This window comes from Mauremys reevesii, linkage group 3 (genome assembly GCF_016161935.1).
Source record: "Mauremys reevesii isolate NIE-2019 linkage group 3, ASM1616193v1, whole genome shotgun sequence".
In the NCBI taxonomy this organism is placed as follows: domain Eukaryota; kingdom Metazoa; phylum Chordata; order Testudines; family Geoemydidae; genus Mauremys; species Mauremys reevesii.
Window position 1 is genome coordinate 21,564,148 of NC_052625.1, and position 26,258 is coordinate 21,590,405.

General features: G+C 49.3%; 1 protein-coding gene across 6 annotated transcripts; it reads right to left on the minus strand.

Moving 5' to 3' along the window:
• Positions 1–14,580: 14,580 nt before the first annotated feature.
• Positions 14,581–21,494, minus strand: LOC120402159. 6 transcript variants are annotated; one of them, XR_005597023.1, is made up of 7 exons: positions 20,782–20,841; positions 19,596–19,741; positions 18,075–18,141; positions 17,585–17,673; positions 16,759–16,875; positions 15,648–15,718; positions 14,581–14,818 (listed from the first exon to the last, which is right to left on the minus strand). XR_005597023.1 is itself a non-coding variant. In XM_039532595.1 (2 exons), the coding sequence occupies exons 1-2, from the start codon at positions 21,267–21,269 to the stop codon at positions 19,206–19,208; spliced, it is 573 nt and encodes a 190-aa protein (XP_039388529.1). In that variant the 5' UTR covers positions 21,270–21,494; the 3' UTR covers positions 18,972–19,205. The 6 variants fall into 6 exon arrangements, 2 of the variants coding, with proteins under 2 accessions (XP_039388529.1, XP_039388528.1); XR_005597024.1 differs by lacking the exon at positions 20,782–20,841 and adding an exon at positions 20,489–20,531; XR_005597025.1 differs by lacking the exon at positions 19,596–19,741 and having other exon boundaries at positions 20,782–20,825.
• Positions 21,495–26,258: the final 4,764 nt, after the last annotated feature.

Here is a 26,258-nt window from a genome sequence, read left to right on the forward strand (position 1 = left end):
GACCAGTGCATAATATGAGGCAAAGGTGTGGACCGAGGACCAAGTAGCTGCATGACAGATCTCCTGGATGAGTACGTGAGCCAGGAAGGCAGCAGAAGGAGCCTGAGCCCTGGTGGAATGTGCAGCAAGGTGGCTCGATGGAACATGGGCCAAGTCATAGTAGGTACGGACGCATGATGTCACCCAAGATGAAATCCTCTGGGAGGAGACAGGTAGGCCCTTCGTCCGGTCTGCCATTGCGACAAAGAGTTGGGGCATTTTACAAAAGGGCTTTGTCCGCTCAATATAAAATGCGAGCGCCTACGAACGCCTAGGGAGTGCAATTGTTGCTCCCTTCGTGATGAGTGTGGCTTCAGAAAGAAGACCGGAAGGAAGATATCCTGGTTGATATGAAAGGCTGATACCACCTTAGGGAGGAAGGCCGGATGTGGCCGCAACTGCACCTTGTCCTTGTGAAACACAGTATACGGTGGGTCCACCGTGAGAGTCCAAAGCTCGGGGACTCGTCTGGCCGATGTAATGGCTACGAGGAAAACTGTCCTCCAGGACAGGTATAGCAGCAAGCAGGTTGCCAGCGGCTCGAATGGGGCAGTCATAAGTCTGGTTGGGGCGGGCGCGAACATGGGGTATAAGTGCTCCAAGCCCTTGAGGAACCTAGAAACCATAGGGTGCGAGAATACGGAGCGCCACTCTCCCTGGGTGGAAGGTAGAGATGGCTGCCAAGTGCACCTCAATGATGATACCACCAGGCCCTGCTGTTTGAGAGGCCAGAGGTAGTCCAAGATGGAATGGATCCGGACCTCGGTGGGAGTAAGATTGTGCGCTTCAGATCAGCAGGAGAAACGCCCACTTGGCCAGATATGTTAACCAAGTGGAAGGTTTCCTACTACCCAGGAGTACTTGTTGTACCGAGGCAGAGCAACGTAACTCGGATCGGTTTAACTACCCGGCAGCCATTCTGTGAGTGCAGGGATTGCAGGTCTGGTTGGTGAAGTCTGCCGTGATCCTACGTTATGAGGTCTGGGCGAAGAGGCAGGGGAATCGGGTTGGCTATCGACAGGTCTCGCAACATGGTGTACCAGTGCTGCCTGGCCATGCTGGAGCGATCATGATCAGGTGCGCCTCTGTCCCCGCGGAGATTTAGCAGGACCCTGTGAACCAGCCGAACGGTGGAAAAGCTGACAGCAGATGGCTCGTCCCACGGCATCAGAAAAGCGCCCGAGATCGAGCCCGGGAGAGGCCTTGGAATGAGCAGAACGCCTGGCGCTTCCTGTTCTCGTGAGGAGCGAAGAGGTCTATGGGGGGGAAAGCCCCACTTCCGGAAAACAGAATGGATAATGTCCGGACGAATTGACCGCTCGTGAGACAGGAAGGATCTGCTGAGGCAATCCACCAGAGTGTTCTGAACCCCTGGGAGAAAGGACACTACCAGGTCTATCGATTGGGCTATGCAGAAGTCCCAGAACTGGATGGCTTCCTGACAAAGAGGAGGACCGTGCTCCTCCTGCTTGTTTATGTAATACATGGTCGTTGTGTTGTCTGAACACTGAGACACAACGGCCCTGTAGGTGCTGCTGAAACGCCTGGCATGCAAGGCGGACTGCTCTCAGCTCTCGGACATTGATGTGCAAGGCCAGCTCTTGAGCTGACCAAAGGCCTTGAGTGCGAAGCTGACCAAGGTGAGCACCCCAGCCGAGAGATGAGGCGTCCGTCATCAGGGACACTGAGGGCTGAGGCAGATGGAACGGCATCACTGCACACACCAGGGAGGGCAACGACCACCAGTAGAGAGAGCCTAGGATGCTCAGGGGCGGGGGATCGTGATGATCATGTCTATGCTGTCTCTGCCCGGCGGTTTACCGAGGTGAGCCACGATTGAGGGGACGGAGGCATAGCCTGGCATGTTTGGTCACAAACGCTCAGGTGGCCATGTGACCCAGGAGACCGAGGCAAGTGTGAGCCGGTTGTCGGAAGTTCCGTAGACCTTGTATAATTGTTACCATCGCCTGAAACCGAGGCTGAGGTAAGCAGGCTCTGGTGAGATTGGAGTCCAGGATGGCCCCAATGAATCCTATTCTCTGTGTGGGAATCAGAGTGGATTTCTCTATATTGATCATCAGGCCTAGACGCAGGAATAGGTCCTTGACGATGCCCACATGATGGGTGACTTGGGCCTCGGAGATCCCTCGAATGAGCCAATTGTCTAGATACGGAAAAACGTGTATCTGGCGGCGGAGGGAGGCGGCGATCACGGCCATGCACTTTGTGAATACTCTTGGGGCTGTAGAGAGGCCAAATGAAAGGACCGTAAACTGGAAATGTTGATGGTTGGCCACAAACCGGAGGTACCTTCTGTGTGGAGGATAAATGGCAATGTGAAAATATGCGTCCTTCATATCGAGGGCGGCATTCCAGTCTCCGGGATCCAAGGATGGGATGATGGTCCCCAGGGATACCATGAGGAACTTGAGCTTTATCATGAACTTGTTGAGTTCTCGCAGGTCTAGGATAGGTGTGAGACCTCCCTTCGCCTTGGGGATTAGGAAATAGCGGGAGTAGAATCCCTTGCCCCTTTCGTCCTTTGGTACCTCCTCTATAGCTCCTATGGCAAGGAGCATCCGCACTCTCTTGCGAGAGGAATTGCTCGTGAGAGGGATCCCTGAAGAGGGATGAGGATGGAGGGTGGCGGGGTTGGGGGGGTGAAATAAACTGGAGGCGGTACCCAAGTTCCACCATGCATAGGACCCAACGATCCGAGGTTAGATGGGACCACACAGGGAGGAAAAAGGAGAGGCAGGTGTAAAAGGGAGGAAACGGATCCTGGGTAATAACTGGTATGCCGTCCTCGGGCGTGCCTTCAAAAGTTTGGCTTTGGCCCCGCTGGTGGTTTGGTGGGACCCTGATTTTGGCCCCCTTGGGGTCCTGACTGTCGCCTATGACCGCCTCGGCCACGCCTTCTGCCAAAGTCCTGTCTTTGTCTAGGTGCAGGGTAAGGGCAGTGAGGCTGGGGACGGAAAGGCCTGTGCTGAGTCACCGGCGTGTGCATGCAGAGAGCGCATAATGACCCTGCTGTAGCTCCGGCAGGAGGCCTGACACCTGAAGCCATGAAATGCATCTCATGGCAACACCCGAGGCCAGAATCCCGGCTGTGGAGTCGGCTGCATCCAACGAGGCCTGGAGGGAAGTTCTCGCCACTTTCTTCCCCTCCTCCAAGAGGGCGGCAAACTCTTGACAGGAGTCTTGAGGGACTAACTCCGTAAATTTACCCACTGCTGCCCAGGTGTTATAATTGTAGCGGCTAAGCAGGGCTTGTTGGTTTGCCACCCGGAGTTGTAGGGCCCCTGCCGTGTACACCTTATGGCCCAGTAAGTCCATACGCCTAGCCTCCTTTGATTTTGGAGCCGGCGCTTGCTGGCCATGGCGGTCCTCTCATTGACAGACTGCACTACGAGGGAGGAGGATGCACATACAAGTACTCGTAGCCCTTAGAGGGCACCGTGTACTTGCGCTCAACTCCCCTGGCAGCAGGCGGGATAGAGGCTGGAGACTGCCAGATGGTATCAGCACTGGCCTGGATCGTCCGGATAAACGGTAAAGCCACTCTTGTGGGTGCGTCAGCCGACAGGATATCTACTACCGGGTCCTCTATTTCCAGGACTTCCTCCACCTGGAGGTTCATATTGAGTGCCACCCATCTCAGGAGGTCCTGATGGTCCCTTAGGTCGATTGGAGAAGGGCCCGAGGAGGATGTTCCTGCCACCGCCTCATCTGGAGAGGAGGAAGAGGAAAGGCCGGGGACAAGCGGGTCCTGTGTGGGCTCTTGTTCTTGGATGACCTCCTGCTCCAGGTGGATCTGGGAGTCTGGTGGCTGAACTGGAGCTTCCTCCATACCGGTCGGAGGGGGATGGCTAACAGTAGCCTCTGGCACTCGGTGCTCCGATGGGACAGAGCGAGACGAAACTACCCGGTACACCTTGGGCCTGGTGGTACGCCCAAGGTATCCAGAATGACCACTGATGGGGGCCTTGGTCTTGGGCCTGGGTCTCCTGGAAGACTCGTGGGCACATCGGAATCACGGTCCTGAGCATAGGAACTGTCCGCATGAGACGACCCCGATGTGTGTCGAGATGGCCATGGAGGGGCTGAAAAGCCCTGGGCAGAGTCTCCCTCTCTGACCGATCTTGCTCTACTCGCACCGGGATTGGTACCGAGCCATACTGGTACCGAACGATCGACCTGCAACAGGAACGGTGCCGGGAGGTCGACCGAGATCTCGAGGCTCGACGACAGGAGCGGCTGCGAGAGTCACGGTGCCTGGAGCAGTGCCGGGAGCTGGATCGGTGCCGAGAGTACCGGGCCGGCGAACGGGACGCTGATTGGTGCTGCGAGTGCGACCGTACCGAGAAGGAGAACGGTGCCGGACTGTGAGCAGCGCCCGAGAACGCTGCGGACCGCGATCGTGAACGGTGCCACTCTGCTGTGCCGACAGAGGATGGTCTGATCTGCCTCCATCAGGAGCTGCTTGAGACGAAAGCCCTGCTCCTTTTTTGTCCTCGGCTTAAAGGCCTTGCAAATACGGCACTTATCTGCGAGGTGAGATTCCCCGAGGCACTTAAGACTGGAGTCGTGGGATCTCCTGTTGGCATTGGCTTGGGATCCCCAAACCCCTCTGAACTATATACACTATGTTATGAACTAATAAAATTAACTACAACTATAGAAATTTGAACTATATACACAAGTATTAACGAGATAACTACGAGTAGCTAGGGAAGTGGAGATCAGCTAAGCCGTGCTTCACTGTTCCAATGACCGACACGGGCGGTAAGAAGGAACTGAAGGGCCGTTGGGTCAGCAAGTGTATATATTTGGCGCCATGGCGGCGCCACTCTAGAGGGCGACCCAGCCGACCCCCCGAGGGTTGCTAGGGTAAAAATCTTCCAATGAGCGTGCACGCGGCGCGCGCGCACCTAATGGGAATCAGTATGAGCAAGCACTCGAAGAAGAACCCCTAGATCCCTTTCTGCTGTACTCCTTCCTAGACAGTCTCTTCCCATTCTGTATGTGTGAAACTGATTGTTCCTTCCTAAGTGGAGCACTTTGCATTTGTCTTTATTAATCTTCATCCGGTTTACCTCAGACCATTTCTCCAATTTGTCCAGATCATTTTGAATTATGACCCTGTCCTCCAAAGCAGTTGCAATCCCTCCCACTTTGGTATCATCTGCAAACTTAATAAGCATACTTTCTATGCCTACATCTAAGTCGTTGATGAAGATATTGAACAGAGCCGGTCCCAAAACAGACCCCTGCGGAACCCCACTTGTTATACCTTTCCAGCAGGATTGGGAACCATTAACAACTACTCTCTGAATACAGTTATCCAGCCAGTTATGCACCCACCTTATAGTGGCCCCAGTACCCAGGCTAGCAACACGCGGACAGCTTCACAACGCCAGCAGCAGCTGTGCTCTCTCTACCTTTGTTACCTCAGGAGTGAGATATCACCTATAAATCACCACCACCTGTAGAAAACGGTGCCAGTATCCAATAGCATCGCCATAAACTCAGTTTCACGCAACCGAGCAATTCCCTCACCCCTAGCAGGCTATCCTCACCAGGGCTGTTGCTCTGAGTGACGCTGTGCACAAGCACTCTGAAGAAGAGTCAGTAAGTCCGTCTTGTTTAAACCTTTAGGGGAGCAAGGGAAGGGAGTTCTGAATTTTAACTTGCACTTTCCAATGTGACTACAGTGAAACCTCAGCGTTATGGACAGCCTCCATTCCCAAGGTGCTCGTAACTCCAAAATGTTTGTAACGCTGAACAAAACGTTATGGTTGTTCTTTCAAAAGTTTACAGCTGAATATTGACTTAATACAGCTTTGAAACTTTACTATGTGGAAAAAAAAATGCTGCTTTCCATTTTGGGGGGGGGGAGTTTATGTACGCTTAAGTAGTTTATGTTTATCACAGTGCTGTATTGTATTTGCCATTTTTTGTGGTCTCTGCTGCTGCTGGATTGTGTACTTCCGGTTGCTTGGTCAGTTCATAACTCTGGTGTTCATAACTCTGAGGTTCTGATGTATATCAACCATGGTAACTGTCTGTGTTAGCTGAATCCGCTGCTGTTGCAGCACCCATAGAACACCTGAATTACCTATTTGTTACTGTACAGCCTGACAACTAATAGGATCGGTGACTGTGTAATATTTATAGATGTACACCAAGCACCACACAATTCCCAACGGGCCCCAGAACAGCAGGACCAGGTAGAGCACAGTATTACTATGGCTCACTGTGATCTTTCAAAGCCTCCCTGTACAGCTCTGGGGCCAGAAGCAGGGCCAGGGGCAGAGGCTGGGGACGGGAGAGGAGCCACAGCCGAGCTGCAGTGGGGGCCGGCAGCCGAGCCCAAAGGACCCATACCCCTGAGGTGAGAAGCCACTCCAAGAAACAAGCAACAGAGAGAAGGGGGAAGGGAGATAGCGGGGGAGGGGCCTGGGCTCGCCTCCCCGGCCAGAAGCTCACACAGGCCAGATAGGACGTGGGCAAACTATGGCCCACGGGATCGTCCTGTCCAATCCTCCTCCCCCCGCCCAGCTGTCTACCCTCTCTGGCCCCCTGGAGTATTCACATAGACTAATCAGAACTGAAGAAGAAATGCTATGTAAAAATAGTATTAAGAATCAGACACACTCAGAACAGCCAGGTTATTTTCTTCAGTAATTTACTATCTGTTCAAAGGTGCCATCTTGATAGCAGTGGGGACGAAGTCTTCCATTTACCCTAACATGTGCATAGCATTAGCTGCCCACGACTTTTAGGCCAAACATACCTGAGCTGTGTTCTGGAAGGACTCTCTCTAGCTATGAGTGACAGTTCAGCACCAAGACACTTCACAACAAGAGCTTGCTCTAAAGTAAAAAAGTATTTTAGGGTGCAGGGAGAAAGGAATAGCTTCAATAAGTTTAAAAGGTCACCATTTTTTAGTCAACCCAACTTGACTAAAAAATAAAATGCCCAAACTATAAAAACTTTCCATGTTTTACCAATTTAACTTAAAAAAATAACACACTCTGAAAACAACTTTGGTAAATCAGACCTCCGCCTTAAAGATTTGCAGTAAAACAAGTGTCTCATAGACTTTAAAGCCAAAAGGGACCATCATGATCATCTAGTCTGACCTCCAGTACATCACAGGTCACAAAATATCACCCATCCGCTCCTCCCATAAACCCATAACCTTTGGCTGAGTTACTGAATGAAGTCATGATTTAAAGACTTCTTGTTACAGAGCATCCATCATGTATTCTAGTTTGAATCAGCAGATGAACCAGGCCCCATGCTGCAGAGGAAGGAAAAACCCAGGGGCTCTGCCAATCTGATACAGGGAAAATTCCTTTCCAAGCCCAAATATAGTGATTGGTTAGGCCCTGAGCATGTGGACAAGACTTACCAGTTAGACCGGGGTGGGCAACCACGGCCCATGGGACCATCCTGTCCAATCCCTGCTCCCCCGCTGTCTCCCTCCCCGCAGCCACGTCCCTAGCGCTCCAGCCCGCTGCTCCTGTCGGGAGCATTGCAGCAGCGTGACTGGCTGTGGCGAGCGGGGGGGCATGGGATTAGATAAGGGGCAGGGGTCAGTCAGGAACAGGGAGCAGGGGGAGTTGGATTGGGCGGAGATTCCAGGGAAAATGGGGGGCAGTTGGGGCAGGGGTGTGGATGTGGGTCAGGGCAGTCAGAGGACAGGGAGTGGTTGGATAGGGCGTGGGAGTCCCGGGGGGCTTGTCAGGGGCAGGAGTGTGGATAGGGGCAGGGGAAAGGAAGTAGGGGTTAGATAGGGATGGAGTCCTGGGGGCAGTTAGGGTGGGAGGTCACTAGAGGGGAGGTCGGGGACAAGGAGCGGGGTTGGGGGTGGATGGGTCGGGGATTCTGAGGGCAGTAGACAGGGGTGGGATGTGGGAGGAGTGGATGGGGCAGGGGCCATGCTATTTGGGGAGGCATAGCCTTCCCTACCCGGCCCTCCATACAATTTTGAACCCCAATGTGGCCCTTGGGCCAAAAAGTTTGCCCACCCCTGAGCTAGACACCTGGGAAAGAATTCTCTCTAGTAACTCATAGCCCTCCCCATCTAGTGCTGTTGGAGATATTTGCTAATAGCCGTTGCGGAGGGGCCATATGCCATTGTAGGCAATCGCATCATCCCATCTCCTCCATGAATTCAGCAAGCTCAGTCTTGAAACAAATTAGGATTTTTGTCCCCCACTACTCCCCTTGGGAAAGATGTTCCAAAACTTCACTCATCTGATGTAAAGCCCTATGTGGGACTATTTTTAAACCCACTCCCATCCTGCCCTGCAATATCTTCTCCCACCTACTCCTGCATTGTTTCTTTTATATTTATCCCACTCCCATTCACAAACAAAGTAGATTCTGCAAATCCCACAAGAGGGACAGATTCCCCTGGGCTACCAAAAAAAACCCAACAACCACCACCCACCACAGTTGGTTAATATGTTATATACATAAATAGAATTCAGACACAATTTTTACCACCCAAAGAATAAAACAAATCTTGCTTTAACCATGTAAAAAAAACATTTTAACTCCTCTTATAACAGACATTAATCTCTTTCAGTCCCTACGGGATTCCAGTCCCACTGCAGGGCTCTACTATGATGGTTATAAACCTTCATCTAATTTCAAGCCTAAACTTATTGATGGCCAGTTTATACTCATTTGTTCTTGTGCCAATATTGCCCTTAACTTAAATAACAGCTCTTCTCCCAGGTGTTTATCCCTGTCATTTATTAATAGAGAGCAATCGGATCTCCCCTCGGCCTTCATTTGGTTCGGTTACACAAGCCAAGCTCCTTAAGTCTCTTCTTGTAAGGTAGCTTCTCCAGGCCTCTGGTCATCCTAGTAACTCTTCTCTGCACCTGTGACACTTTGATTTCATCTTTCTTAAACATGGGAGACCAAAACCGCACACAGGATTCCAGATGTGGTCTCATCTGTGCCTTGTAGAACAGTACTAACACTTCCCTAACTCTACTGGAAATACCTCTCCTGATGCAGCGCAGAATTGCATTAGCCTTTTTTACAGCTGCATCATATTGACAGCACAGAGTCACCACTGTCTTTCTCCTCTTCTCTTGGTTCCAACTGATACGTCCCCAATTTTGAACAAAAATTCTAGCTGTTAGTCCCTAAGTGCATGACCTTACACTTTCTACTATTACATTTCACCCCATGTCTATTACTCCAATTTGCAAAGTCATCCAGATTTTCTTGTATGACATTCCAGTCCCCTCTGTATTGGCAATACATCCCAATTTTGTGTCATCCACAAATTTTACTAGCTCATTCCCACTTTTTGTGCCAAGGTCATTAACGAAAATGTTAAATAAGATTGGTTCCAAGAATGATTCCTGAGGAACTCAACTAGTAACCTCCTCCAGCCTGACAGTTCACCTTTCAATATGACCAGTTGTAGTCTCCCTTTTACCCGGTTCCTTACCCACTTTTCGATTCTTGTATTAATCCCCATCTTCTCATATTTAACTATAAGAACCTAAGAACAGCCGTACTGGGTCAGACTAAAGGTCCATCTAGCCCAGTATCCTGTCTACCGACAGTGACCAATGCCAGGTGCCCCAGAGGGAGTGAACCTAACAGGTAGTGATCAAGTGCTCTCTCTCCTGCCATCCATCTCCACCCTCTGACAAACAGAGACTAGGGACACCATTCCTTACCCATCCTAGCTAATAGCCATTAATGGACTTAACCTCCATGAATTCATCCAGTTCTCTTTTAAACGCTGTTATAGTCCTAGCCTTCACAACCTCCACAGGTAAGGAGTTCCACAAGTTGACAGCACTGGGTGAAGAACTTCCTTTTATTTGTTTTAAACTTGCTGCCTATTAATTTCATTTGGTGACCCCTAGTTCTTGTATTATGGGAATAAGTAAATAATTTTTCCTTGTCTACTTTCTCAACATCACTCATGATTTTATATACCTCTATCATATCCTCCCTTAGTCTCCTTGTTTCCAAGCTGAAAAGTCCTAGCCTCTTTAATCTCTCCTCATATGGGACTGTATCAGGGTGGACCCCTGCTCTGGCCCTGAAGGGGTTAAAAACAGCCCTGGGAAGGGGCCAAGGCTCAAGAAAACAGCCTTTAGGCTGTGCTGATTGGGGAAGTGGCTGCAGCTGGGGGCCACGCCCCAAACTGAGCAACAGGGCCTTATAAGAAGGCCAGGGAAGCCAGAAGCCAAGACAGTCTCTCTCTGCCTTCAGAGAGAGAAGGGCCTGGCTGCAGGGAGCTAGAGATTGGATACCTGAGTGAAGCAGGGCTGGGGAAAGGCTGAGGAGCTGGGAACTCCAGCCTGGAAAGCCCCGGGCTGCGGCCTAGCAGAGGGCTAACAGGTACTAGGGGTTGCAGAGGGCAGCCCAGAGGTAGGCCAAGGCAGCAGGTCCAAACCCAACCTTGCCAGTGATGAGTAGGCTGATACTGCAGTCTGCCCCAGGACGTGGGGCTAGACAATGACTGACAGTAGCCATCTACTGAGGCAAGGTGGGGATAGAGGGTGGGGGTTCCCTGAGGAGGGGAGACCCAGAGAGAAAGGGGTTACTGCTAGGGGGCAGCACCCCATGTAAAAGGGCACCGGGTCCAGGGAGGGACATGGGGGGCCAAAGGACAGGCGGATCACCAGCCTGCAGAGGGCGCTCCAGCGCTGGAATAGAGCTAATTCCCGGAGTCACCAGCAGGAGGCGCCGCGGGGGTGAGTGCGGCCCGTTCACAGGACCCATTCCAAACCCCTAATCCTTTTAGTTGCCCTTCTCTGAACCTTTTCTAGTACCAGTATATCTTTTGTGAGGTGAGGAGACCACATCTGTACGCAGTAGTCAAGAAGTGGGCGTACCATCGATTTATATAAGGGCAATAATATATTCTCAGTCTGATTCTCTATCTCCTTTTCTATGATTCCTAACATCCTGTTTGCTTTTTTTAACCACCTCTGCACACTGCGTGGACATCTTCAGAGAACTATCCACGATGACTCCAAGATCTTTTTCCAGAGAAACTAATCATTTCTCCTGTGGAACTGGATCAAATGCCTTACTGAAATCCAGATAGATTACGTCTAACGCATTTCCTTTGTCTAGAAAATCAGTTATCTTCTCAGCGATCTACTTTTTGTAAAAACATGTATTTTATCCTAATTGCCTTTTTTACCTCTATGTCCTTAACTACTTTCAAAATTTGTTCTAAGACCTTGCATACAACTGAGGCCAAACTAACGGGCCTGTACTTTCCCAGATCACGTTTTTTTTCCCCCTTTCTAAAAGAGAAGTATTAAATTTGCAATTCTCCAGTCATAAGGTACAGCCCCTGAGTTCACGGTGCCATTTGAAACACCTGAGGATATGATGAGCCAGATCATCAGGTGCTGTAAGCTGACTTCAGAGTGACGCTGATTTATACCAGCTGAGGATTTAACCTTTTGAGGTTGAGTTAAAAAAAAACCCTCTTTCCCCCCCCCCCCCAAATACAACAAAACAAGATTTGTAATGGAGATAGCTAGCTAATATTATTTTGCTGTATTTAAAACAAACTGTGGAAATAAATGTCCAGATAAGAGAGAATTGTTTGCCAAAGTAATGATAAATCTCAACTTTCTTAAGGTAATGGTTGGCCATGCTCTGCTTTCCCAATATTGACAAAGCAAGTAAGGCTCAACCAATACACCCATTCCTTTGTGAACTATTAAATTATACATATTGCTAATCAATAGTCATTTAATTGGCACAGGAGCATTCAATTTAAAAGTTGTCTATAATGCACACTGAACATAAAAAAATTAGCAATGACTTGTCAGCTGAAGCCTCATTTAAAAAAGCTATTGCCAACCTTTCTGTCTTAAGTTAGCCATCTTGCTACATTTGCAGCTCAAAGGCTAATACGGTGGTGTCCCAATTATCACAGAAGTATTGCTATAGAAGAATTCATTCTTCTAAAACATAGGAACAAGTTACTTTTTTGCATGAATGACCTGAATTACTTCATCGAGCTCCGATGCATTCACACAGGAACCCTCAGATACAAACGTCTGCTTCTGAATCACAATGGTGGCTCTTTGAGAAGTTTCATGTGGCTGCTCCAGGGTTTGAAGACAGTATTATTAAATATACAACAACCACCAGAAAAATTGTCAAGACTGTCTTCCATTTCATAACATTAATAGCCGAATCACATTCCTCTCGTGACAAGAGCACTGTGGGTTTTGTAGAAAATGATAGCCGTGGTTTGGAGTTCTGAGTGGCAGATTTGGGATCCAGCAAGTCAGGTGAATAAAACAGAAAAAGAATGTTAACCTCCACAGTGTTGGATAGAGGTGTATTTAGCTGTACATCCTTCTTGCCAGAAGGTTACAGAGATCCTACTAATTCAAAATAGATTTCATAGATAGTTGTGTTATAAATGCATTTCACTTGTAATATAACATGGTGTACTACAGAATGACTGGTTTCAGTTACTGCTAGGACTATTAACATGCTATTTATATGTACACACATGCATGCACACACTTGCATTGTTTACTAATTATATATCTCCTCTATAAATACTCTGCAAGTGTAGTTCTAACATGCAATGTTTTCCCTATTCTTGTGTTCCTTTAAATCAGTATAAAAAGGTATTTTTCTGTAGAGCGTCCTCACATCTTGAACAATCTTAGGCATTGCTAATATGCTTCTCAGACTACATTTTAGTTCAGCATTAAAAAAGTATCAGGAAAACAGGACTCTTTCCTTAAATCTTACATACCCTCAACTCTGCATTCAGACACTCAGAATATTTGCAGTTCACTTTCAAATTCCCCACACAGGTAACTATAAAAATGATTCATTCTTAATCCTAACAGTTTGAAAGTGTTGGCTAAACCCTTTTAGGAAATACCAGGAACACATGCGCATGCGTGTTGGAAAAGTCAATCATTTTGTTATAGGATATTTGATTTTTTTACTGCTACAAGAAACCCGCTGGGACAGTAATGAGCACCTGCGTGTGTTATCAAGTAGCCCCATAACGCATGTGATTACAAGTAACTACACTAGTAATTATATAAGAATAATCCACATCAAGTACACTTCAAGGTCCCCTGAGGGAAGATAACAACAATACAATATGTAAAATTATTAATGTATTTTGAATGGCTGCAACACCACTTTCAACTGTTGTGGGGAAGGCCTACTTCTAAATGTAGATTCAAACAAGTCTCTTGCCCAGCTCTCTGGAAGCTGGACATGCCCCGAGAATGGAGGGAGTGTCATTTTCCACAGGGATAGGATCTTCTCTCGAGTACCGGCTGGAGGTTAACCTACAGGGTTAGAGAGTTCACATTTGAAAAGAATCATGCAATACAGGTCAGAAGAAAGGCAGACCTAGGAAATTAATACACTAGACCTGAACTCGGGGGCATGGGTTAGAGGATGAAAAGGCAGCCCCCAAATGAAAAAGCTCGGCTCGTGTCTCGGTGCACAGCTGTGATATAGTTACTGTTCAGCTACTAGAAAACTAGAATGTGGTTCTAACTGACCGGGATCACCAGACCAACGTGCAAATACCCTTCGAGTGTAGTGGGCATGGAACACACTATGAGGCTAGTGATGTGCCCCTGGACAAAAAAAATCGGTATGTGTGGCTAAGTTTGGGAAGGACACCTGATTTAATAACTGCTCCTTCCAGCTGCGCTCTCTCCTCGGGATGACGTGATTTGTGATGGGGGGGGGCTATCACATTTTCCTTTCAGTCAGAGCTCCCCTTGCCAGTCGGAATTTTTCCTATTATATTATCACAACCTTCTGTCTCCAAACCCAAAACTGGGAGCACCTCAAGCTACACCAAGCCTCATGCTGTAGACTAGGAAACTGCTCCTCTTTCTGCCTGGCTTCGACACTTGCAGACAGACACACGCATCCTAGCACCATGAAGGGCAGACCCCACCCCCCCAGTTGTCCTGCTACACTCCCCCTGCAGCCCACTGAATGCAGCTAGCAAAGGAGAACAGGACGGCTGCAAGGCGTGCTAAACTGATCCACCCAGTGGATGCTCCAGCCAGAATGAGCCCTGGCCCCTTTCCTCTACCCCTCTCCCCAGCAGCCAGCTCGCAAAGATGCCCTGGGTTTAAAGCGCTTGCAAAAGGCATCCTTGCAGAGCGGGGTTTGGCTGGAGAAATGGTCCGGGTGGGAGCCCGGAGCCCAGCCTCACCCTCCTGGACAGGGGGAGCTACACCCACCTTAGACAAAGGAGAAGTGATAGAAACAAAAGCCAGGCGGGTGTTTACTGGCACAATGGCGTCTGTCTGAATGCTGCATGCTCCCTTGCTTTCCCAATGCCTCCTCGCAGGAGGGACCCAGGGCTGCTCAGTCCCCCTCTTTGCCCCCTTCTTTCCTGCGCCTCTGTCCCGGATTTTGCAGGCTCGGGATGGGGTTCTGTGGTCCAAAACACTCACTATTCCCTCCCTTCTTGCTGCCTGTATAATTTGCCTTATACACAGGGACACAAATACAGAGAAGTGTTTTTCCAATTTTAAAAACTTTATTGTAATCCGGTATATAAATAAAAGGTTAGCTTTTTGTTCAAAGCCATTTTTAACAACAACTATTTACAGATAATGTCATTTTTCTGATAAAGAACTGAACTATGCACTTTTTTGCACTCGTATTCTTCTTCCTCATCAGTGAGGATTTCATGATTTGTTCCTTCTGGAATGCAGGGCATATGTACCCACCTCTTGCAAGAATCACACTGGACCTTTGATAAGTAACAATTGAGAAAATGAAATCAGAGAAGTTGTAACGTTACAAATACTTTCCATTCGCTCATGCTATTCCATCCATGTCAGCATTACCTAAGATATGCCTCTCACAGGGGTGGGCAAACTTTTTGGCCTGAAGGCCACATCGGGGTTCCGAAACTGTATGGAGGGCTGCGTTGGGGAGGCACAGCCTTCCCTAACAGCCTGGGCCCTGTCCCCATCTGCCCCTTTCCGCCCCCTGACTGCCCCCCTCAGAACTCTGACCCATCCAACCTCCCCTGCTCCTTGTCCTCTGATCACATCCTCCCAGGACTCCCCACACCAACCACCCTGCCGGGAACCCGACCTCTTATCTAACCCCCCACCCCCCGCTCCCTTTCCCTGACTCCTATCCACATCCCCGCCCCCGACATGCCCGCCCACCCTGGGACTCCCACACCTATTCAACCACCCACTGCTGCTCCCTGTCTGCCCACCGGGACCCTCTGCCACTTATTCAACCCCCCCGCTCCACATCCCCTTTCCATACCACACAGAGCACCAGGACTGGCAGCAGCACTGAATGGCTGGAGCCAGCCATCCCACCGTGCAATCCCGCTGCCTAGAGTGCTGGCGGCACGGCGAGTTGAGGCTGCGGGAGAGGAGGGACAGAACGGGAGGGGCCTCCACGGCCAGGAGCTCAAGGGCCGGGCAGGACGGCCCGCAGTTTGCTCACCTCTGGCCTATCACCATGATGGAATGTTTACTGTTGTGGAATTTTTACAAGAATCCTGATTCTTAAGCAGCTTATGGCATATGTTTCTGATACAATCCTATGTTTCTTACCATCGTGCAATCCTCACTTTCCTTTTCACAACTGACAAGGTTGCAGTATATGCAGTAGTCCTCCACGCTTTCTGAAAAAAAAAAATCAATATAGCGCAATGAAATGCTGATCATGTCACGACCAACACTCTAAATGCAAATCCCGAGTTAGTAATTACTGGCGCTATTTTAATCCAGTCACTGGTTGCAACATTTTTTTCTTTTTTGTGAGTCTTATTTTTTCAAAGTTTTACTTTACTGCACCTGAATATAAAAATATCCAATTTTATTTAACTGGTCTATCAATAGCAACCATTCACCCCAATCTAATTTTTTGGTACTTGAAGATATTATTGATGAATAGCCACAATTACAGAACCAGACCCGTGAGTTACCCCACTTTAGGGGTATTAAGATAACGGTCTGTTCCGTAACATAATTCCACTTTTTCGGTTACCTTCACATGTGCCTAATGAGTCTATAGTACATGGGAGAAAGTTATTACCTGACTCTTTCACTAGAACAATTGCTACTTGTCTTCTAAACTCAGCATTATCAATTCAATAGAAACATCACAAGAGGCTGTCTTTCTGCCGCAAATACGTTTCTGCAAACTAATAACACTTCTATTTAGAAAAAATATCACAATTCTCAGAGGTGAAAGTGGGCTGAGCCAGCATGCTGGTAAGAACTGGCCACCGGTTCCGGCCCGTACACGGACGACGTTACAGTGCTGCTGTGGCAGTGCTTTATGCTTTCAGGTCCCTGTCCCCGTTACCTCTCCTCACATCTGTGGCCCTGCCATAGGGTCTGACAGCGCTGCTGGATGATACCGGCAGGGCCACCAACAGTGGGGGAGGAAAAGGGGCAGTTGCCTTGGGGGTCAGTGATTCAAAAGGGCCTGGGGCTCCTTCCCACCACAACAGCAGCTGTCAGGAAGGGCTGGCTGAGGGAATCTGGCCCCCCAGCCCACATCTTCCACCCAAGACCCATCCCTTCTGAGGGCCCAGAGCATACCCCACACGCCATGGCAAGGACGCTGGTGCAGTGGACACCAGTAATCTTCCACATTTACTTTCACCCCTGATAATTTCACATACATAAATGATAATGGCAATTTTGTATTCAAAACCTTTAAGATAAGTGGTCCGCAGTTGTGGCCATCACTTTTTGTTTATTATGCTGAAGAATTTTATTCTTCCAATCAGATGGGGAGTTGCTCGTTAATCGTTTGATGAAGTATCTGAAACTTTGAGAGAGTACATTAGTGGACTGTATAAATGAGCTTTTCTTTCCCTTTTTTTTTTTTAAAAAAAACAGTTTCTGTACAGAGATAGAAATCCTTTCTATCGCTATTTACTTAATGATTGCCATGACTTATTGCGCATTAGATATCTATCTATCAGTGGTCCCCAACGCGGTGCCCGCGGGCACGGGGGCATCTAAATGTGCCAACATTCTGGCTGGTGGTCGAGCATCTGCCAAAATGCCTCCAAATTTCGGTGGCGACGCCTCTGGATGACATCGCTTGTTGGCGGCAAGCAGCGTCATCAAGAGGCGTCGCCCGCCGAAATTCAAAGGCATTTTGGCGGATGCTCGAGCACCATCACGGTCCTTCATTTGGCACTCGCCAGACGAAAAGGTTGGGGACCACTGGTATATATATTAACATACTTACACACACACACACGCTTTCATATTACTGTCACACTCTTATACAATGTATCACCTGCTTTGCTGTGCCCCATGTTGATAACACCTTCACACTCATGCAACATGCTACCGTTTCGGGTCCACATTCTGTGAAGTAGTTACACAAATCCACTCAAAGTACATTAGTAAGCACATGCTGTTTCAATTTTTCTTTGTAGCTAACAGGAAGATTTTAGTCTCATTGTGTAAATATTTTCACATTAACAGTTCATATACACTGTAAAAGTAAGTATCTTAAAAATCACCTCCAATTCCTTAGACATGTTCTTTCATATCTCATCTCATCACACAAGGGGTCAATTGTTAATAATTATTTTGTTTGCATCAATGCTATCTGTAAGTTTAAATATACGTACAAGTTATATTGGCAAAGTGATAAATTCTGCTATTTTATAATGACTTCTCAAAAAAACAATCCATTAACATATTCTCATTTGTGATGTCTAACACACAGGAGAAAAGCATATTGTGGATTCATTGATCAAATCATTACAAACTGCATTCTTTCAAGTAACATTAACAACAGAATTTCACAGTATCATTTTATTTTTAAAAGCTCAGTTCTTGGAATGTCAAGAGTTATATTTACATTCCACTTTCCTTTGCATGCACTGAACTCACTGAAAACCCGCAATATGGGAAATGAGACCACTGCTACCCAGCTGTGTTACAAATCTCTTATATAATACCACATTTAGTGACCATAATCCTGAAGTACAATAGAAAACATCTTACCGCAAGAACCCAATGATCTGGTGTGTGATAAGGAAGCAAATAATATATCATATTGAAGAAATCCACTCTGTATTCATTTAAAAAAAAAAAAAGAAAAAGAACAATTACAGTTTCCAGTGAAGCAAACTATGAAATGTAGCTTATACGGTATTTCCCAATTTCATTACATGGCTTACTACTACAGTACTCATTCCACATCAAACATAGCATTGTATTTGCTGTTTCGCACTGTGTTTCACTGACTGAAAGAAAATGTGCTTTGCTCATGCTGTGTATGAAAGCTTGTTAGCATTTACTTTCATTTGTGCTGTTCTGCCTGAGAGAATGGCCCTAGAAACTACTGCTGAGATGGGTTGTACCTGCTGACAGTCAACCAAGTTATTAATGCATTAATCATTCTGGCACATAAAGAATAGAATGACAGGTTTCAGAGTGGTGTGCCAAGTTGACTGTAATTTAAGGCTTCCTGTGCCAGTAATACATTTTAACATTTGTAGAAGGTCTCTCTCTCTGTCTATATTATATAAATAAACGATTGTATTTCAAGTAAATAATGTTTTTAAAATATTTAGGAAGCTGCATTTAAAATAAAATTAAAATGCAGCTCTTATCAATGTAGCGTGATCCTTGCCTGGGATCCTGGTCTGGGGTTCCAGCCACCAGCACTGCTCAGCCCACTGCCAGTCTGGAGTTCCATTCACTCAGCCTGCAGCGAGCTGAGCGGGGCCGGCAGGGGGCTGAGTGGCTCAGTCCGCTGCCAGTCTGGGGTTCCAGCTGCCAGCCCCGCTCAGCCTCCTGACGGCCTGGGGTCCTGCCCACCGGCCCCGCTCAGCCCACTGCCAGCTGAGTGAGTGGAACCCCAGACAAGGATCCCAGGCCCTGCTCAGCCCGCTGCCGGTCTGGGCTTAGCGGCTCAGTCTGCTGCTGGTCTGAGGTCCTGGCCTCTGGTACCACTCAGTCCGCTGCCAGCCTGGGGTTCCATTCACCCAGACTGGCAGCACGCTGAGCGCGTCCGGGGGCTGGGACCCCAGACCGGCAGCAGGCTGAGGCACTCAGCCCGCTGTCGGTCTGGGGGTTCTGGCCGCCAGCTCCTGCCAGCAGGGATCCCAGCCGCTGCCACCACTCAACCCGCTACACCAGCCTGGGGTTCTGCTCACCCAGGCCGGCGTGAGGCTGAGCGGGGCCAGCGGCTGGGACCCCGACTGGCAAGGGCCCGGCAACCAGAACCCCAGACCGAAAGCAGGCTGAGACACTCAGACCCCTGCCAGCCTCGCTCAGCCTGCTGCCACTCTGGCGTTCCAGCTGCCGGCTCCTGCCAGCCGGGGTCTCAGCTGCTGGCCTGCTCAGCCCGCTGCCAGCCTGGAGTTCCTTGGGGGTCCCCAGGCCAGCAGTAGGTGCTGAGTGGAGCCGGCAGTCAAGACCCCGACTGGCAACGGAGCAGCAGCCGGAACCCCGGGGTGGCAGTGGGTTGAGGCGCTCAGCCCGCCGCCGCGTGTCATCAAAAATTGGCTCGCGTGTCACCTTTTGCATGCGTGCTGTAGGTTGCCGACCCCGGTATAGAGAGCACAGCTGCTGCTGGCGTTCTGAAGCTGCCCGCGTGTTGCTAGCCTGGGTACTGCAATGATGCCTGCCAAAGTTATCACGGTCTGGTATGGGAAAGCATCCTACTACGGAAGAAGAAATAAGGCTTCCATCCCAAACCTTTGGCAGAGGATTAAAACTTTCACTGAGATACTCTTCAGTAGACAAAGCAGGCAGCTGCCAAACGACATTAGAAGGGAGCATTGCACAACTTTATATGAGCATGTTCCCTAAATGATCAGCAATGTTAACCGGGATGACTTTAAGTGAGGAGTTACTGTACATGTTAAGGTAACACAAATCTTTAACTCAAGACTGGGCAAGAATTAGCATAAGGCCCCAAATCTTACTACAGTTCATTCTTCCATTTTGTCCTTTTCCAGATTTTCCTCTTGAGATCTGTGTCTCAGACATGAGCAAAAACAGCAGATGCATGATAGACTTACTCCCACAGGGCTACCGATGTGTAAGTTCTCAAAGGGCCTCTAGAAAGGCATTTGTGACAGGTGGGATCACAGAAACCCTCTGGGAGCTGCCACCTGATGTGCCCAGACTACTTCTACCCCTGCTTTCCCTGCCAACTCAGGACTCCAGCACCCTGTCTTGCTGAGCCAGACACTCCTGTCTGCTCCAACACAGACCCAGGGTCTGAATTACTTGCCCCAAAACTGCAGGTTTACCTGAAAGAGGCTAACAGAAGTGTTCCTGTCTTTAATACTCAGATGCCCAACTCCCAATGGGGTCTAAACCCAAATAAATCCATTTTACCCTATAAAAAGCTTAAAATGCACAAATCTATATCTAATCAAACTGAATATAGATAAGATCCCCACCAGTTCCAGAATGCTCCCTTTTACAGACTAATCTCCTTTTAGCCTGGGTCCAGCAATCACTCACAACCCTTGCAATCACTGTCCTTTGTTCCAATTTCTTTCAGGTATCCTGGGGTGGGGGTGGGGATGGAGAGACTCTGTCTTCAGCCAGCTGAAGACAAAATGGAGGGGTCTCCCAGGGGTTCTCCTATGCAAAGTCCAGCTCCAAGATGGAGTTTTGGAGTCACCTGGGCAAGTCACATGTCCATGCATGACTCAGTTTTTACAGGGAGCATCCACTGTTTACATAGTACCTTGAACTTCCTCAAGTAGACTTCTAATGAGGATTGGAGTATTCCAAGATCCATTGTCCTTTCAGTGTTTCTTGATTAGGTACTTAATTTCAACACTCCTTTCTCCAGGAACTGACCAAATGCTCTACTAAGGTTATTTAGAAATCAAGCCAGTACACAGCCAACATTCATAACTTTGAATACAAAAATGATACATGCATATAAATAGGTTTAATACATTCAATAGATCATAACCTTTACGGCGATGTGTTACATGGCCTATGTAGCAGAAAACACATTTTAAACATATTTCCATAAAGCCTTATGGGAGGTACTCAAAGCAAGCTGTTGAGAAATTTTCAGAAAACAAACAGTGTAAGAACCCCATTGCTTGTTTTTAATTAATGCAATCCCTGGTTCTTCGCCACATTACACCCCATTCTTGACCATCGCTTTTTAATCATTCATTTACCTGAGCGACATCTTTTCCGCTCACCTTGGTACGCCATGATCGCTTTCCACCTCTAAGGAGGTGAACAATGAGAGGCCGTCACACTCATCGGGGTGCCTAACAAGGGTTTTGGGGTCGGATTCCAACGTCTCCATCAACGGTTGAGTCAAAGGGTCCTCCTTGGAACTGTCACTGAGGTAGCGCTTTCTCCACACAAGTCCAAAGGTGCTAGGGGTTAAAACAAAGTCTGAAGTTCTCATGGGGGTGGTAACGGAGTCCACGTTTCCTCTTAGTAGCCTTTCCACAATTTCTAAAACACGTGTCCTTGGTAAGAGATGGCCTCCTCTGCCCGGAGCTGGGACTTATGGGGTAATGGTGCTGCTCTCTGATTGGCAGAGGGCATTGGGAGGAGTTCTTAGAGGGGTCACACGACCCACTTCCTGACAGGTCACTCTGCCCTGGAACTCACCCTGACTGGTCAAATTTCCTCTCAGGGCAGTACTATCAGGGGAAAACCCAACCTCATTGGTACTGGGCACTGGGAGCAGTCCTTAGAGGGGTCACGTGACACACACCTTGCTTCCGGTCATCTGTACCCCAGAAGTAATACCCCCTGGGGCGGGACTTCTGGAGACAGGTGGGAGGAGTGTAAGGGGTCAAGAGGCAGGGTTAGGGTTTGATTCATGGTACGGCCCATATACTACTAGGTTTACTGTATCATACGGTTTGTCTTGTTCATTTTGACCAGGTAGTTTGTGTGCTCAAGGAACATCTGCCTTTGGGGAGAATCTCAACACACACAGAGTTCTCAGCAACAGCTTTTGTGAGTTGATTATTTATGAAAAGAGGAGATCTTGAACTAGATTCCATGGGTTCAATAGCTGTTTCTGCTTGGCACTGTTGAGTATCATCTACCTGCAATACAAACAAAAAATTCTCATGCTTTACTGGTATGGGAGAACCTTGCTAATTACCAGCAGGAAGTGCAAGACCCATTCCAAGCGACTGAATAATATGAATTAGCAGACACATGCGAAAGCAAGAATCTTCAGTGTTTATAGTTATCACTTTGAAATACAACAGCGCTATGCAGAATGCTTTACAGCAACTACCTACTCCTCACCACGTTCAAGTTTAGAATGGGCATTATCATCCATGCTTTACAAATCGCAAGTCACATAATTTAACAAGGTATAGGCAAAGCTAAGGAGTAGTACACAGTAATTCCTTGTCTGGTCTCTTCTTGCTCAATCACTAATCTGCAGAACTGTATTTTGAGATATGTAATTTAAGTTTAATTACTGATATTTCATAATGAATTTGTACATGTCCTATAGTTTATTCTGTAAATATGATAACACTTGAAAAAGTTGTTTAGTCCTGAAGTATTTACATTGGCCTGCAGAGGATATCCTGTCCAGACGTATTATGAAATATTCAGGAGAATGTCATGTCATTCTAAATGTTTAACGTAATCTTCACAATATGTTTGTTTGATGGTCAACACTAGCTTTGTAAAACTGTTGAAAAATTTCACAATATTTATACCTTTAGGGTTCTCTCAAATTCCAGCCCCACCGCTATTACAATCTTCCTTGTCTCCCCTGCACTCCCCACCAAATTCTGACATGATTTTAGCATCAGTTAGCTAAAATTTCAGTAGTTATAAATGTGTGCTTAACAACAATTGAAATCCCAAATGCCAAAACTTCTGATAGTCTAGGTAATTGGTCTCAATTCTCATCCCACTTACACTGATGTGGGTCCTGTGTGAGAGATGAGCATCAGGGCTTATCCTTCTAGCGCCAATACTTATCAAAATAAAAGCTGTTAAAATTTTGATGTCGAGTGGAAAAAGGGAAGACAGTCCTTGCACTTCTGTCATTGTAATAGTAGCTTGAGAAATAGAAGGCTAAATCTAAAACTAAATGATTTTTACCACTGAAAGCAGAGAATGTGGAAGCATTCCTTGTTAGACCCAAGAGTTGTGGGGATAGTGTGCCACCTCTCTAATTGCTCCTTCACTCTAACAGTGTTTTTCTAGCAATGGGCAAAAGCTCAGATTGCAGACATGCAGTGACCAGTGTCTGGTTGAGGCTATCACAATACAAGCATTAAGACAAAGTTCAGTACCAGAACGTCTAAAGAAAGAAATCAATTTTCATTCCAGTGGCCTCAATAATAAAAAGCAAAGGAAAAAAAAATAGATCAAGTTTGCATAAGAACTGAGAAGACTTCAGGGTCTGGTCCTAAAAATGAAAACTCTGGGAACAGAATCTCTTTTTATAAACAATTTGTTCAAGTCTGATTGTTATTTAAAGAATGCTTTTGTGTGTTGTCCAAAAGTCAACAAAATTTATCTAGACTAATGTTCAAAACTACAACCTGATATTAGGATTCTGGATTTCAGAATTTTTGGCTATTTTGCTTTTGTCATCAAATACTACAAAACAGCACAGATGGGAAGACATCACACAGACCAAAAACCAAAACCACGAGAAATTACATACATCTACAACAAAAGATATTAGCCCCTGTGACGGGGCGGGACAGCCCCGCACTGGTACAGCAGGGGTTAACCCTTCCTTGCTAGCAGAGGAAGCCACGCCCAGGAAGTTCTGCTGGGCATGCTCTAACTGGCAGACAGGTATAAAAGGCTGCAGGTCTGCTCAGTCTGGGCTGACCACCGGGGGAGAAGGACGCAGACCGTCAGCTCCTGCGGGAGGAGAGCCAGGGAGCCTGGACCGGGACGTCAGCCGGGCAGAGGCCGTACCGGAGACCCCGGAGAGGGACGCCGGCCGGAGGGGACCTACGGGGGAACCGCTCCCACAACGCCAACGTCCGACTAGACGGGGTAGGAAGTGACCCAGGGGACTTTAGAAACTGACAGCCTTAAAGCTGCGGCACCGCTCGGCGTGTTGCGGGCGGATCCCCGCCGAGCGGGTGGCAAGGAGAGCTTGCCACAATCAGGGCCCTGGGTCGGGACTCGGAGGAGAGGGCGGGCCCGAGTCCCCCTACCCCACCCGTGATACCCCACCCGAGGGGGATTTATGGACTCGGTCTCTAGGCGCTACCCGCCCGAAGGCGCTTATGGACTCCGGCCGCCAGGCCACACTACCGCCCCAGAGAGGGGGTTTATGGACTCCGGCCGTTAGGCGCTCCCCCCACCCGAAGTGTTTATGAACTCCGGCGTTAGGCCGCACTACCCCACCCGAAGGGGCGCTTATGGACTCCGGCGCTGGGCGCTACCCCACCCGAAGGGGTGTTTATGAACTCGGCCGCTAGGCCGCTACCCGGCCCGAAGGGCGCTTATGGACGCCGGCGCTGGGCGCTACCCCGCCCGAGAGGGGCGCTACGGACTCCGACCGCTAGGCGTGCTACTCTACCCGGAGGGGTGTCCGTAGACTCTGGCGTAAGGCCGTATCGCCGGCTACCAGAGACGGACCGAAAGACAAGCGAGTGGTGCAGTGCTAGGCCCCACCCCGCCCCTGCCGCGAGGGGGCGCTGGGGCACCTGGCCCATCACAATTGGCACCTGACCAGGGACCTGAACGGGCCTGAGATAAGGCCACAGGACCCAATATGGACCCCGAGAAACTTTTGAAGTGGCTGCTGGAGAATCAGCAGCAGCAGATGGCGCAACAGCAGCAGCAGCAAACTCAGCTGCTCCAGCAGCTGGCGGCCCAGCAGCAGGCACAAGCCGCACAGCGATAGGAACAGCAGCAGCAGCTGATCCGGGAGCTGACAACCCAGCAACAGGCGAACCAGGAGCGGCTGGTTCAACAGATGGCGGCACTAATCGGCCCGGCACCGATGCGCCTCTAGGGGCCATCAGGGGCAACCCTGGCGAGGGTCTCGCGGGATTACCCGTGCGCCTAGCTAAGATGGGGCGGGGATGACCCGAGGCCTTCCTCGTGACCTTTGAGCAGTCGCGACTGCCGTACAGTGGCCCCTCACTCATTGGGCCACGATACTGGCACCCTACCTGACGGGCCCAGCTCAAGCGGCGTACCGGAACTTGGACCCCCAAGACGCACTGGACTACACGAAGGTCAAGGCCGCCATCTTGGACGAAGTTGGCGTCAGCCTGGAGACCTACCGCCAGCGACTCCGCCAGGAACGATACACGCCAGGGGCCAGGCCGCGGGCCGTGGCCCAGCGAATCCGGGACCTCTGTTGGAGGTGGCTGGAGCCGGAAGGGCGGATGGGCGTTCAAGTGGCCGAGATGGTAGCTCTAGAGCAGTTCCTGCAAGCCCTGCCTCCGGGAGGGAAGGAATGGGTGCAGCGACACCGCCCCAAGACCCTCGCGGGCCTTGTTTCCCGGATGGAGGACTACCAGGCAGCAGATGGGGCATTGAAGACCAACCCCAGGGGAGAGCCTGGTGGACGGAGCCCAGGGCAGGCCCGGGGCCACGTAAGGGGACGGGGAGAGCCTCGGCGGCATGTCCAGCCCCCCGGAATACCAGTAACCCGGGGCCCTAGGGCGACACCCCGAGGAGATATCCCGCGACGACTGGAGGAGGCGCCAGTAAGGCCGGGCAGCCCCCGCCACAACCCTATCGAGGAAGCGAGACGGGACCGCTGCTACGAGTGCGGTCAGGTAGGGCACTTCAGGAGGGAGTGCCCGTACCTGGATTGCAATTATGGGCAGGTGTTGACGGCGGGTCACCGGGCCCGGACTTGGGAGCCGGGGAAAATTGTTCTGCCGGTGAAGGTGGATGGGACGTCTGCCTGGGCCTTAGTTGACTCCGGGTGTAGCCAGACGGTTATTCGGGAGGGGCTGATTAAGCCCACCGGCCCCGCCGGGGCCCCCATCCGGCTACAGTGCATCCACGGGGATGTGAAGCCTTACCCCACTGTCTGGGTACAGCTGGAGGCGGCCCAACACCGGGCGCGGTGTCTAGTGGGGGTGGCTCCTAAGTTGGCTTACCCCGTGGTCTTAGGGCGTGACTGGCCTGGCTTCACAAACCTCTTGAGGGAAGGGGCTACGCCGCCAGGGAGGAGAACTGGGAAACGGGCTAGACGACCGGGATTTTTAGGCCAGCCAA

Excerpts from the sequence above, each read along its gene's own strand:
- LOC120402159 (XM_039532594.1), bottom strand. The coding sequence starts at position 20,835 with ATGGATCTTGGAATACTCCAATCCTCATTAGAAGTCTACTTGAGGAAG. Across the intron at positions 19,833-20,781 it reads TCTACTTGAGGAAGTTCAAG|CTGCCTGCTTTGTCTACTGA; the intron begins GTACTATGTAAA and ends GTCGTTTGGCAG.